This window comes from Portunus trituberculatus, chromosome 28 (genome assembly GCF_017591435.1).
Source record: "Portunus trituberculatus isolate SZX2019 chromosome 28, ASM1759143v1, whole genome shotgun sequence".
Classification (NCBI taxonomy): Eukaryota; Metazoa; Arthropoda; class Malacostraca; order Decapoda; family Portunidae; genus Portunus; species Portunus trituberculatus.
In genome coordinates, this window is record NC_059282.1 from 12,230,856 (window position 1) to 12,245,865 (window position 15,010).

Genomic DNA, 15,010 nt, shown 5'->3' on the forward strand with positions numbered 1-15,010 from the left:
GAGAGAGAGAGAGAGAGAGAGAGAGAGAGAGAGAGAGAGAGACAGAGAGAGACAGACAGAGAGACAGACAGACAGACAGACAGACAGAGAGAGGGACAGAAAGAGAGGGAAAGAGAGAGAGAACTACTAACCTTCACTTCTAGGTCTAATGCAGGAAGCTTTTAATCATCAGTTTTAGTATTTGATGGCGTGGACCGGACAGGTGAAAGGTTCCTCTATCCAAACAGGTGTTCCGATTTACCTCAGTGTTTTAATTAGTCTCGATTTTTCAAATTAATCTAAACTCTAGTATATTTCTTATCTCGGTAATTTCACAAGTAAACGAGTTCAGTGAAGGGCGAATCTCTCTCTCTCTCTCTCTCTCTCTCTCTCTCTCTCTCTCTCTCTCTCTCTCTCTCTCTCTCTCTCTCTCTCTGGTTCAGCTTCCAAGAAATTACACTTTATTTCTCGCAATCAAAAGTAACGTAAAGTCAAATGTCAATTCTCTCTCTCTCTCTCTCTCTCTCTCTCTCTCTCTCTCTCTCTCTCTCTCTCTCTCTCTCTCTCTCTCTCTCACCTGTTTACATAGTTTTTTTTTCTATTATTGATTTATGAGTTAAAGTGCAGAAGGAGGAGGAGATAGAGGAGGAGGAGGAGGAGGAGGAGGAGGAGGAGGAGGAGGAGGAGGAGGAGGAGGAGGAGGAGGAGTGCCAGGTGTTAGGGGTGGTAAGGTGGAAGTAACCACACCTCCACCACCTGTCTCCACCTATTAGAGTATCAAGATGCCCCCGCCCCGCCCCCTAGCCCCGCCTCAGCATATCCCACTACGTGCATCACCCACCCACTCCCCCATCTGCTTCCTGCCCCACCCTTCCACTACGACCCCCCATTGTCGTATACTCAGCCCGCCCCGCCCCTTTCCGCCCGCCTCGACTCTTCCCCCCTCTGACATTTAGCCTTCTGTCTGTCTGTCTGTCTGTCTGTCTGTCTCTATCCTCATCTCTTTTTCTTTCCTGTGTGTGTGTGTGTGTGTGTGTGTGTGTGTGTGTGTGTGTGTGTGTGTGTGTGTGTGTGTGTGTGTGTGTGTGTGTGTGTGTGTGTGTGTGTTATTATTATCTTGTTGTCCTTCATTATGTTTTTAAATGACCTTCATGTGGTCTAAGCTTCGTTTTTTCTTACTTTTTTTTTCTCTTCCTCTATCCTTTTCTCCCACGTCTCTCTCTCTCTCTCTCTCTCTCTCTCTCTCTCTCTCTCTCTCTCTCTCTCTCTCTCTCTCTCTCATCCTTGACACGCTTCTTTACTCTCTCTTCTTCTTCTTCTTCTTCTTCTTCTTCTTCTTCTTCTTCTTCTTCATTCATCTCCTCTTCGTTTATCTCTCTCTCCATTTACTAAATTATTTCAAACATCCTTGGTTTTTCTTTCCTTTCCTTCGTTTTTTTTCTTTTTTGTTCTTCTTCCTCACATATTTCCCTCCATCAAAGCATCTTGCAAGAATAATGCTTTTCTTTTTCTCTTCTCTTCACATTTTTCATCCACAATTTATCTTCTTCCATTATAAACAGCCTTTACTTTTTCCTCTTCTCTCCGTCCGTCTTCATCTCCCTTACTCTCATTTTTTCAATAAATCATGTTTCAAACTGTTATATTAATCATTATCTCCTTCCACATCTTTACTCCCTTGCTGTATTCCCTTCTTCTTTCCTTCCTTCCTTCCTTCTTTCTTTCCCTTTTACTTCTCTTTTCATTTGCGATCTTCCTTCCTTTTTCTTCTCCCTCCAAATTTTTCTTCCACCTTAATCTTTCTTTCCACTCCTTTCCTTCTCTTTCTTCATTTCTTTTCTTCCCTCCTTTTTTTCATGCCCTTCATTTTCTTTCTTTCTTTCTTTTCTTTATTCCCTCTTTTGCCTCTCTCCTCTCACATCTCCATCTTCTCTTCCCTCAATTTATCGTATTTTTTCTTTATTCGTTTCTCATTCTTCTTTCTTTTTCTCTCTTTTTTTTTTCCTCAAACAAAACATTTACATAAACTTTCCTCTCTCCTCTTTCTTCTCTTTATTCCTTCTTCTCTCCTCTCACATCTCCATCATCTCTTCCTTCAATTTCTCTTTTTTTTTTACTTGCTTCATTTTCTGTCTTCTTTTCTTTTTATCTCAAACAAAACTTCTACACATAAGCTTTCTTCTCTCCGCTTATTCTCATTTCTCTCTACTCATCGTGTCTCCTGATTTATTCTCATTATTGCCTACAATAGACCTTTTATTCCTTTCCTTACCGATGTCTTTGTCTCTATCAACCTCAAGAACAATGTACTTCAATCTTTTCTCTATACTTCATCACACTCCCCCTTTGATGTATCTCACCTTGTTCTCTTTTGCTGTTTTCACATTCCTTTGCTGTGTTCTTCCTTATTTCCCTCCTACTTTGCTGTAATCGTTCTTAGTTGTGGCCTTTTCTATCTTCAGTTTAGTCTATCCTGCTTCCTGTATCTATGTTTTTGTACTGTTTCATCCTACCGTGTCTTTTTTTTCTTTCTTTCTTTCACCCTTCCGTTTAAAGTCCCTGCCATAACTTACTCTGGTGTGCCCAATCTATTTCGTCTCATTCTGCCGTGTCTCGTCCCCGTCTTGCTTTACTCTGCCGTGCTTACCTTGTAGTGTCATGCCTTTGTCCGTGGCCAGTCTTTACTTAGGCGTTTCCGATTGGTGTCCCTCGGTGCCTTGCTGCTTCCCTCGAAACACACACACACACACACACACACACACACACACACACACACACACACACACACACGCCCGGTAGCTCAGTGGTTAGAGCGCTGGCTTCACAAGCTAGAGGACCGGGGTTCGATTCCCCGGCCGGGTGGAGATATTTGGGTGTGTCTCCTTTCACGTGTAGCCCCTGTTCACCTAGCAGTGAGTAGGTACGGAATGTAAATCGAGGAGTTGTGACCTTGTTGTCCCGGTGTGTGGTGTGTGCCTGGTCTCAGGCCTATCCGAAGATCGGAAATAATGAGCTCTGAGCTCGTTCCGTAGGGTAACGTCTGGCTGTCTCGTCAGAGACTGCAGCAGATCAAACAGTGAAACACACACACACACACACACACACACACACACATACACACACGCACACTCACCCGGGACATCTTCCTCCTCACGCCGTCCTTAGCGTCTATGAAGTGCTTGGCGAAGGCTGCACCGAACCTCACGTTGTCCCCGCAGCCGCCCCACTTGAAATGGCCGTTCGGGGGTTCCTGGGGCACGCGTCCACACCCGCACAGCACCAGCGTCCCCAGAGAACACGCCCGAGCCACCGCCCACGTCACTGCGGCAGAGCTGAGAGCGTGCACAACCGCCTGCTCCCTCGTGCCTGTATGAGGTACACACACATATACACACAAGAGTTATGCATACGTACATTGCTGCACACACACACACACACACCTGTATATATATATACACCGTTGCATAAGTAGTGTGTATTCATATATATTCTTGTACTGTGCTACTTCATGGTTTATTAGTTTGTATTAGATTGTTCATTCAGGGTTGTGTGCCAGAAGGAAGAGGAGGAGGAGGAGGAGGAGGAGGAAGAGGAGGAGGAGGAGGAGGAAGAGGAGGAATACAAAGGAATACAAAGGAAGACAAAAGAAGACGAACAGCAACACACCCTTAGGTCCTTACTAGGCTGTTTGTGGAGACTATCTACTAACTACCAGTGGTGGAGACAGGACAGCAAAGCAGAAGGCTCCTCCCCACCCACCCCTCCCTCCAGCCGAGGCTGGCAGGAAAAAAGGCGAAACCATGTGATGTTAAAAAATTACATGGAATTTTAGTAGAGAGTGAGGAGAGGAGGAGGAGGAGGAGGAGGAGGAGGAGGAGGAGAAGGGAAGTTAAAGGAGCTGCTGGTCACTAATTGTTCACACACACACACACACACACACACACACACACACACACACACACACACACATACTACCACCAGAAATTCTCACACGCAATCAAACAAACAAGGAGGGAAAATGAGATAGATGAAAAAAAATGTAATTGGCAGAACCCGACAGGCTAATGACTACTGTGGCGTTCGTGTAGCTCATCCTTGCTTCGAGAGAGAGAGAGAGAGAGAGAGAGAGAGAGAGAGAGAGAGAGAGAGAGAGGGGCGAGAGCTAGTTTGTCAAGGCCTACCAGTACACGTAATTTGTTGAGAGCCACGATTCCTGAGATGCGTTCAAGCAGTACCTGGCACATAACAACTGCCTGCAGAGGGCCGGCAGTGTGTTACCTTGTAGAGCAGGAGTAAAAGTGTGAAGTGTCGCCATCAGTGGGCCAATAGCCAGTTAATCGGCAGGTGATACGCACGATCCCTGGGTAAAGGTGCTCATGGGAGAAAACATTTTAAACTCTATTATTGACTTTGACTCACCAAACAGAACAAGAGACTGAATGTGGATTGTAATTAGGATTCAGGTTGTCTGGGGTTCATAAGGGTGAGTTTTCCCCTTAGTAATATAGCCAGAGGAGCCTTAAGAATCACAGCCTGTGCCCCAACCTTACCTAACCACATCCCCTCCTCTGTCCTTCCCTGCCTCCATCCCTCCCTCCCCTGCTCCTTCAGACCGTCAAAGGTACGTAGAAAATTTACCACTCCCTTCCCTTCTCCTGTATCCCAACCTCCTTCATGTCAGTCTCTTGCCCACTGTCCTTTACCTTGCCTCCTTATCTGTCTTCCCTCCTGCATCCCTGTCTGCTGTCCTTCCTCATTCGTCTCTCCTCTCCATTTCTTTCTCACTCGCCTTATTCAGTAACCTTCCCATATTTTCCCTGCCCCTATCACTTCTTCCTCACTCAGTCAAGCTTTCATTTGTTAGTTAATTTTCTTCCTTACCTGCAACCTTAGTCCCTTTTCTGATCCCTTGTGGGCCTTCTTGCTCTTTCTACTTCTTAATCCGCCCAATTCCGACCAGGTGACTCCCTACAGCGCTGGCCCTAACCTATGTATTTCTATGGTATTTGTTCCACACGCCTAGGTTCGTTTTCCATTCATACTGTCACTGATGCTAGGATAAGATTCAGTACTTTCTTTGGAACCTCTTCGCAATTTTCCACGCCACTCAGATGCTCCACCTCGACCCTTCCTTCCATCTTTGCCCGTGTCTCCTGCTGCGGGTTATCGTATTTAAGACATTATCGTACAGTGCAGGAGATGCTCGCCTCGTCTTTTCCTACCTCTGCTGAATCGGTTAGTGCTTAGAAGGGAGGGCATCTCTCTCTCTCTCTCTCTCTCTCTCTCTCTCTCTCTCTCTCTCTCTCTCTCTCTCTCTCTCTCTCTCTCTCTCTCTCTCTCTCTCTCTCTCTCTCTCTCTCTGATTATGTTTTCAATTTATTTTATGCAACGGTAATGAATGTTTGTCAGCTATTCCGTGTCAGCTTGTTAAGTATGTGTGTGTGTGTGTGTGTGTGTGTGTGTGTGTGTGTGTGTGTGTGTGTGTGTGTGTGTGTGTGTGTGTGTGTGTGTGTGTGTGTGTGTGTGTGAAGAATGAAAGAAGTAATAGCTCGAGGTGGAGTTATCGAAGAGTTATAAAGTGTGTCATTACTAAAAGCTAAATGTACTCGTAGGTCTGTAGTTCTGCCATGTGATTAGGTACTGTAGCTGCTATTACGCCCTATATCCTGTTAAATATAGCTCTTGTCTGTAGTCTCTCTCTCTCTCTCTCTCTCTCTCTCTCTCTCTCTCTCTCTCTCTCTCTCTCTCTCTCTCTCTAACACACCTTCAGTTAGGTCTGGCGTGAGTGCGGGGGCGTTGAGGAGAGAGGAGCAGTTCCAGCGGCGGGTGTGGAATATCCTTTGGCAGACGTTGACAGTTGTGGCGGCGGCGTGGGCGACGTGTGGCATCACCTCTACCTGACCCCGACAGGTGCGCGTCTGGCCCCTCGTGAACCCGTAAACCCGACGAGCGTTCCTACAGCTTCTTGAGTGGCCCCACCTCTCGTGTCCCCCGCGGTGCAGCGATCTGTGGAGAGAGAGAGGCGTGACGAGGGCGTAAAAAAACACGGCAAGGTCAGAGAAGCTGCTGGGCGTGCTGGTGCTGAAGGGAGGAGGTGGTGGCACGATTATCTGTTACAACTGAGAGGCCATCCATTAGTATTGAAGATAAAAGAAATGGAAGGAATCTGGTGTTGTGAGATCTTTTTAGCGCAGAGAAACCAGCTACTAAAATGACTGTAAGAGGATATACTAAAGAAATTTTGTTAGTACGATATTCATTGTAGCATTGAGAGGCGATCTGTTAGTACTGAGGAATGTTTTACTGCAGGAAAGAGACAGTGAAAAGAGCATCTGTTGATACGAAATCTTGTTAACATTGAGAAGTCATGAAAGAATGTTTCTATAGAAGAAATTATTAAAGAGAACCTGAGAGTTTGAGACTGTTGGCAATCAGAGGTGATCTTTAGTACTGAAGAATCTGTTACCGTAGGAGAAATGGAGAATCTGGTGTTACAAGATCTTGATATGGCATTAGCATTATTTAATGAGAGACCATCCATTGGAATTGAAGAATCTATCATTGTAAGAAAGATTTACTGAGGATATAGAATCTGTGTTACGAGATCTTGTTAGTGTTGAGAACACATCTATTAGTATCAACGAAAGAAACTGATATCAGAGAAGGAAATGCTGATGAGAAGCTATTAATGCGAAAATTTGTGAGCATTAAGAGGCGATCTATAAGTACCGAAGGAATTATGTTATCATAAGAGAAAGATACTGACGAAAGAATCTGCCAGTACAACAATGTATAAGCTTTAGGAGGCAATACTGAAGCCATCATTTTTTGTGTTGTGTTTTTTTTTCTCTCTTTCTTTAATATCAATGAGGGAAGCTACAGGAAAGATGGGGAGCTAAGAATGGGTAGAAGGCGTAGGTCCATTGAATTGATAGATCTATTCATGCTAAAGCGCCGCCCACAGAGACGAGAGATGACAGATACGTCGCTGAGAATGGAGGCGGGAGAAAAGGTTTTGAGAGAGAGAGAGAGAGAGAGAGAGAGAGAGAGAGAGAGAGAGAGAGAGAGAGAGAGATGGAATTCACTACTGCTGTCTGCTGGTCACCCAGCCAGCCGTTCTCCTACGGAAAGAACTGAGAGCTTGTTTTGACAGATCTACGGGTAGGACTGAGACCGCACCACACTCTACACACCGGGACAGCGAGGCCACAACCTCTCGAGTTACATCCCGTACCTAGTTGGTCCGAGGTGAACAAGGACTACACATTAAGAGGCTCGCCCATTTGCCTCGCCGTGCCCGGGACTTATCGCTTGTGAACCAGGTATGTGGACCACTACACTATGGTGTGTGTGTGTGTGTGTGTGTGTGTGTGTGTGTGTGTGTGTGTGTGTGTGCGCGTGCTGAAAATGCTTTCATCCGTCAACCCTCCTCAAAGATTCCACTGACTCATGTTCATCGGAGCGCGCTATCACCGCGGCACGTCCACACAATGACCATGAGGAGTAAATGCTAAAAAGGAAATTTAGACACAGAAGAGGACGACAGAAACTATAATTATGAAAATAGATGCGCTACTAATCAGGAAGGTGACAGGGGCGAGAAAGGGAGGACATAGGAATTTCTCTTTTATCATTAATCATGTACGATTGTCTGGCCTCGTGTTGATCTTGTTATGTTGAAAGAAAAAGAGTATTATTGAATGTTTTTATTTACAATTCATCCCTCCAAGTATTAGTCCCGATTTTGTACTGTTGATTTAACCTTTTTCCTTTTTTCTTCGATTCTGTTTTGAGCTTCAAGATAAAGTATTTGAAATTGTTCGAGAAATAAATCGCATTGCCTTCGTGGGGTGACATATTCGTATACTTATGTCTTGAATCGTAATAACTTTAATTCTTACCTCCAGTAAATACCAGTAGATTTATACAATGATTAAAATCAGCGACCGCAATAATTTTCTTTTAAGTGTGGCATCATCAGTCACTGCATTCGTTAGTAACTGCCGCATATCACATTGAAGGAGCAAGTTCCACACACACACACACACACACACACACACACACACACACACACACACACACAGATTATCCAGTGAACCGTGACTGTGAGGAACGAATGCAACAGTAAACGTGCTTAAATTATCTATAATCCTTTCTTTCTCACATCTTTTCCTTTTGGGGGTCGTCTAGCTATGGTGCGGATCTGGGGCGGGGCAAGGCAGGTGTGGCGGGGGCGGGGCAGACCAGATGGGGCAGACTTGGTGGGGCAGGGCTGTGATAGTCTTATTTGTTCTCAATCTTTAATTCTTATTCTATGTTCGTATCTCCATCCAAGACCAGCCAGTTTTTTTTTTTTTTTGCTTTTTTTTTCTTTAGAACTTATGGTGTGTGATGGAGATATTCTGTGTGTGTGTGTGTGTGTGTGTGTGTGTGTGTGTGTGTGTGTGTGTGTGTGTGTGTGTCTGTCTGTCTGTCTGTCTGTCTGTCTGTCTGTCTGTCTGTCTGTCTGTCTGTCTGTCTGTCTGTCTGTCTCTCTCTCTCTCTCTCTCTCTCTCTCTCTCTCTCTCTCTCTCTCTCTCTCTCTCTCTCTCTCTCTCTCTCTCTCTCTCTCTCTCATCTCTAAATTCCTTTCTGGACTAGCAATTTGTCTCTTTGCCATTCTTTTATTTGCCTTCCCTCTGATATTTTTGCTTTTATTCTATTTTTCTTTCTTCCTCTCCTCCTCCTAATCCTCCTTCATCTCCTCCTCCTCCTTATCTTCCTTCATCTCCTCCTCCTCCTCCTCCTCCATCTTCCCCATATCATGATTAGCAGAGGTGAATTCTTGATCCTAATCTTATCTCGTTTTCTGATAACTAGACGGAAATCAGATGTTGTATAAAAGAAATTAATATGATCTAGTGCAGTAAAAGTGAACCGCCAAACTTTGAGAAAAACAATGGATGTCAAAGGGACGATTATTTTCTTGGTCTCCTTTTTGTTTTGTTTTTTTCAATCTGTATTTTTTTTCTATCTGGGCAAAGTTACATGATTTCTGGATGTAAAAGGCAGGTAAGGCCTCTATGACAGTGCATTGTTGTGTCAAATGCTCAGGTGACTCATGAGTGAATCTCCAGATGAGTGGTTAGCAAATTACAGACTTTCGGAGATTAATTTTAACGAATGATATATTTTTTCTTCTCTCTCTCTCTCTCTCTCTCTCTCTCTCTCTCTCTCTCTCTCTCTCTCTCTCTCTCTCTCTCTCTCTCTCAATGCAAAGAACCATAACAAGATATCCCGTAGAATTGATTAAGAATTGAGGTATTTCACCCGTAGACTTTCACCTTACGGAAAAAAACTTTGGAGACGGAGACGATAAAGTTTGAAAATACACATTAGCTGCAGATGGCCGCGGCACTCACCGCCGTTCCATTGGCCTTTGAGTCTGTGATGGATGACAACCGCCAACTCGGGACACAAGGCCCAAAGCCACTCTGACATACTGGTGTCCACGCTTTATCTGTTCTCGGGTACCAATTTATCAGGAATGATGAGCAGTTGGTTTGTACACTGACTGTCCCAACATGGATTTCAACTTGGTCCGGAGGATTTGAAGCCAAGCACACTAACTACTCCATCACGCAGGCACTGGGAGACTGGAGGGAGTTTGAAACAATTCTATGTCTGCGAACACGTCTGTATCTATCTCAAGATCTAATAATCTGTTTCCTGGTCAGAATCGTATATTTTATCAGACTTTCATTGAATCTGTTGATAACTTTTTGAGTTATTGTGTGGCGAGCAGGGCGATAAGCAGACTGGTATTGGCGTCTGGAAAATAGCTTTCCCTGACATCCCTTCGTTTCCATCAGCACTGCAAACCCTCTCATTGTTCTGCTGGGACGGCGGTGATAATTACAGAGGGAAAGACAACGGCATCACCAGACCAATCATTTTTGTTTTCCTAATTGACATTGAGATCATATCTGCTTCCAGTATTTCTCTCTTCCCTCCTCCGTTATTTCCTTGCCGGCAACTACACATCACCATTTATTTCTTTTTGGCGCCTTCACTCAATTTTCTTTCTCTTCCCACACAGCAGCGCTCCTCTCATACCACCCCAAGACCCGCATCCATCTTCGCAGTCGTCGGGTCATTCAGTCATTCATCTCCCACTCCTCGGCTTCAGTCTTCCCTCCCCTTTTCTTTGCGTCAGGTTAGTGAAGGTGGACGGCTCGGCTGCCAACCTTGTGCTTTTCTTAATATCCAATCATATAAACTTTTATTTCGAGTGATGAAATTGTGGTCTGATGCGTTAGAAGCGTGTTGAGAAAGATTGGGATTTTGTATTTGAGCGTATGAGATGAAGAATGAGCTGGGAACACCGTGGGACACTCCAGGAAATGACTTAAAGGAATCCTGTAACTGATAGACACACCAGAGTTGAGAAGGGCCGCGGCGCCATGTGATTGACAGGATGGGCAATTGTTATGAAATTATTACTCTTTTACAATGGGACTTAGTGAATGAAAGGCGTTGATGAAGCAATGATTACCCTTCACTCAGCAATATGTAATCATATAAAAAGAAAAAAATAATCGCTTTCAATAATCGTAAAAGCCGAGACACCTACTGAATCAAAATGTTATAAACACACACACACACACACACACACACACACACACACACACACACACACACACACACACACACACACACACACACGAGTCCGGGAGCTCTGTCGCAGTTCTGGATACATTTATCACGCTACTCTTAACAACTTAATGGTGCAGCAACTCCATGATCATGTATCGCATTATGATGAGGAACCAAGACAAAGCAGGAGAAAATAAGACACACTGCTGGTAAAAAGAAAAGATGATTATAAGAAAACCGAAGCACGAGGTCAAGAAGCTAAAACATTAATAAAAAAAAAGCCACATTATAAGAAAACGATGAAAAAACTTAGAATGCAGTGAGAAAAAACCGAGGTCCTGTCTGGGAAAACTAAGATACAGTGTAGGAAAAGCGAAAGCATAACAGGAAAGCAAAAGTGTAATCTAGGAAAACCGACGTGTAGAGAAGGAAAACCAAGACATGTTGCAGAAAAAAAACACACAATATTGGGAAAACCAAAATACAGTGTAAAAAAAAACAAAGAGCAGTGTAAACAATCCAGCATAATACAAGAAAACACAGTACGGTACATGAAACGCACAGCATAATAGAGGAGAGCCAAACTGCAGTGCTGGAGAAAGGACAGTAACAGTGTATATAGGAAAACTAAGATACACTATACAAGATGCAGTGAGGAGAGACTCAGCATGGCAAGGATAGTGACAGTTCCAAGAAAAATCGCATCGTAATGTTACAGTGAGACTTTAAGATATGTGTGTGGGTTTCTCTTAGTAATATCACTGTTAAATTCATCGCACAGGCACTGGCTTGACTTCTTTCATGAAATTTGCGGATCACCACCACCACTTACACAGCGGCCTTAAGAACCACTTTATTCTGCCTCTAAATTTACCCTTACGCTCACAGCCATGTTCCCGCTTGTTGACACTCTGCATTAAAGCGTCGCGAATTGTAATTAGGGCAGAGTTACGTCCCTGCAAAACAAGTATCTCTCACAAATTACTCCTGTTCTGCAACTTTTGATTCAACCAAAGAACTACAACGGAAAAAAGAAGTCATAATCCACGAGCACGATTTATAGTCATATTTTTGGGTCCGTGTTTGAGAGGAAAATAAGAGTGACGCGTCTTGCATGAAAGCACTCCTGGTATGACAACCCCAACCAATGACAATACTCTCAGCCTACCCACCACACCAACGAGAAGCCGCCACGTGTCATTCATCAGCCAATAGCAGCTGGTCTCTCTCCCCGTCACCCTCCCACCCGCCCCGTGGCAGCGAATGGGACGGTGTCACTTTTTATTGCTTGCCATTTAAGCTTTTAACGAGACATGTGTAGTGGTTTTAGGATGTGATGTACGGTACACACACACACACACACACACACACACACACACACACATAAAATCAAATGCCGATATCCATTCAAGGACATCTACGCGAATCCACACACACACACACACACACACACACACACACACACACACACACGTACCCAGGAGTAAAGAGAAATATAGTAAGGAGAAGAGCACAAGTCTTCTGAAGCAACACCAAACCTGCTCGCCGCCTGCGTGAAGTGACATCTGGCGGCCGGGCGGCTAATGTCAGCTATCAGTGCGGCGGCGGGGTTGATGATGCCCCTCACCTGACGGGTTGATTTAATGTCGCCGCTAAGACGCATTCATAAGGCGGAGCTCTAAACCTGTCGTTAACTTTCCCCACTAGCGCACCACAGCCTCGTCCTGCAAGCCCCCACCCCCCTCTACACCAGGAACTTTGCGGCTTTCTGGAGCTCGCAACCAGTTCTTCTTCGATAGCCAAGACGCATATTGGCTCGTAATTTCACGGCATCCTCATTATATTAATTGTCGATGTGCCTCTTGTTAATTATCGCTCCCCAAGTAGTAGTGTTAGACATTCAGTGATCAGTCCCATATTGTGAGGAGCTTCTTGTCACATCTTCACAACATTCAAGAGTCTCTAGTCTTTAGTTGCAGTGGCACAGGTTTTTAGAGATGTTTCTAAGGTTACAGTGATAGATTAACAAACTTTCTACTTTAATAACGGGAAAAAACTATCTTGAGAACCCGCCCAATCACCTCATTGGCCTTTGAAAATGATCGTGGTGAGAGAACAAAGCGGTTTTTTTTCACTATCAGCCTGAGGACAGCATGGTGTGGGGAAGGGGCGGGTGAAGGGTCAAGCACGGGGAGGAGCAGGGGTACACTTATGCTTCAGGCCGCGGTGTTCTTGTACTATAAGACATAGCTATTGATTGTCAGGAACATCGGCAGACAGGCATTAGACATCTCACACAGACTTACAAGCGGCGCTAACAAGATTCTACCCACAAAGTTCTCTAGGTTCGCAGGTCTAGCAGAGAATGGAAGACGAGCGCTGCCTCCCAAGAAGCCTTCATAATACTTTGTTATACTCGGCCAGGTTATCAACGCATTATCGCTCCCTAAGTGATAGTGTCAGACCTGTAGTCGCGCTGTCTCGTGTTGGCTTCCTATTCTATAATATGATATATTTCTTTCTCTCTCTCTCTCTCTCTCTCTCTCTCTCTCTCTCTCTCTCTCTCTCTCTCTCTCTCTCTCTCTCATCACCTCAACCAGACCAGCACTGTGGCGTCCACTCCCTGCCAGTACAGCCACGCCCCGAGGCTCGCGGCCGCCTCACAGACCCACTTCAGGATTCCATCGCGGCATCGGATTCCAGTAGTGCAGCCAACAAAGCACAGGCGTTCTTGCGAGGTGTCAAGAGGCAGTGTGAGCAGGAATGTTCGGTGAAGGGACGCAGCAAGGCAGGCCTTCAGTGGCGGTGCTTCACCTTTACGCCGCCATAAATACTCATGTTTTAATACCATAAATCCTGTGCAAGATAAATCGGGGTGGAATCTGTTTGTGTTGAGAAAAAAAATTTGTTCTGGGAAATGGCCGAGTCTGGCTCGCACGGCCATACCGTCACACGCCCGTCAGAACGATTTGCTAAATTGGAAACTGATTGATTTATGGCGAGACCGCCTCGAGGTCATGACGCCGGCTTAGGTTACGAGAAGACGCGAGATCTCCCTCTGAAACCCTGGCCTGAGATAGGGTGAAGCTCGGAACTTTTTAACCTCAAGTTAAACTGCACCAGAAAGCCACCGGAACTCAAAACCCGACGGGAACCTTAGCAATACAACGTTACGGCTAGGTGTCACTGTGCATTTCGGATACTTGGCTGTGTCCTGCGGCGAGCTATTTTGACAGAATCTGGTCATACTGGTCCTTCTCTTTTTTCTTTCCTTTTTTTTTTTTTTCTTGCAGTGGCGAGGGTAACAAGTGAGTGGGTGGGGGAGCGGCGGGAAGCATGAGATGGTTATTAGTTTTATGGTTCACAGGGATACAAACACTTGGAAAGGGGACTCTCGTGTGTGCTGTGAAGTCCTTGCCGCCCCGGGAGAAGTCTCAGAAATCACTTGGAACGTTGTGATACGAATACATTATGCTCAGAAGCCGAGGAGTAGATAGACAGATCCCACAACGCTAGCTAACTTCTGCCGTACCCAAGAAAAAGTGGTCAGAGAAGTGGTGGTGGCGGCGGTGGTGATGGTGGTGGTAGTGGTCGGGATAGCGATGGTGGTGGTGGTGGTAGTGGTGGTGGTGGAAGTGATAGAGGCAGTGGTGCTGGTTAGGATACCAATTGTGGTGGTGGTGGCGGTGGTGGTGGTTGCGGTGATGACTGGTATAGAGGTGGGGGTGGTGAGAGTCATAACCGCTGATACTCTCGATCCACACACACACACACACACACACACACACACACACACACACACACACCTGCCTGAGGCCACTACCTTACACACAAACACTACCTGTAATCAAGGCCAAAACTCACCTTGCCGCGGTTTAAACCAATAATAAGAGGCCCTAACACCTGTTACACCGCGAATCGCTGTTACGGAAGGCAGTGACGGGACACGCCCTTCCATCCATCACACGCAGATGAAGACGTGCCCCGCGAACTGATACTGGTTACCTCCCCTTCTTTTTTTCTCTCTTCTTTTTTTTATATTGTTTTTTACTCTCTTTTTATTTATCAACTCCTCTTTTTAGCTTCTACTTCTCTCTCGTTTTTTTTTTTTTTTTTTTTTTTACTGTGAGTTTTGTTTTATCTTTTACAGTAATTTTTCGTTTTCCCCACGACGAGTTTCCTTAAGCGTCTCAAACCTCAAACGCTCTTGTTTTTTTTTTTTTTTGTAATTTTTGTTATTATGATTGTTTGACTGAATTGTGTTTTGCTTGTCTTTTCTCTTCGTTTTTCTCGTCTCTTTTATTTCTGTATATTTTCCTTTTTTCTTTTTAGTTCGTTATTCTCTTGTTTTTGCAGTTTTTTTTTTTTATCATTTATTTGTAGTGTGTTTTGATTA

General features: G+C 44.8%; 1 protein-coding gene across 2 annotated transcripts in view; it reads right to left on the minus strand.

Moving 5' to 3' along the window:
• Positions 1-15,010, minus strand: part of LOC123510038 (protein Wnt-11b-like) — a 66,581-nt gene that overhangs the window by 29,109 nt on the left and 22,462 nt on the right. For both annotated transcript variants that reach the window (XM_045264781.1, XM_045264780.1), the window contains exons 2-3: positions 5,744-5,985; positions 3,113-3,345 (exon numbers count right to left, since the gene is read on the minus strand). In XM_045264781.1, the coding sequence (XP_045120716.1) occupies positions 3,113-3,345; positions 5,744-5,985 (475 nt within the window). The remainder of the gene's footprint in view (positions 1-3,112; positions 3,346-5,743; positions 5,986-15,010) is intronic.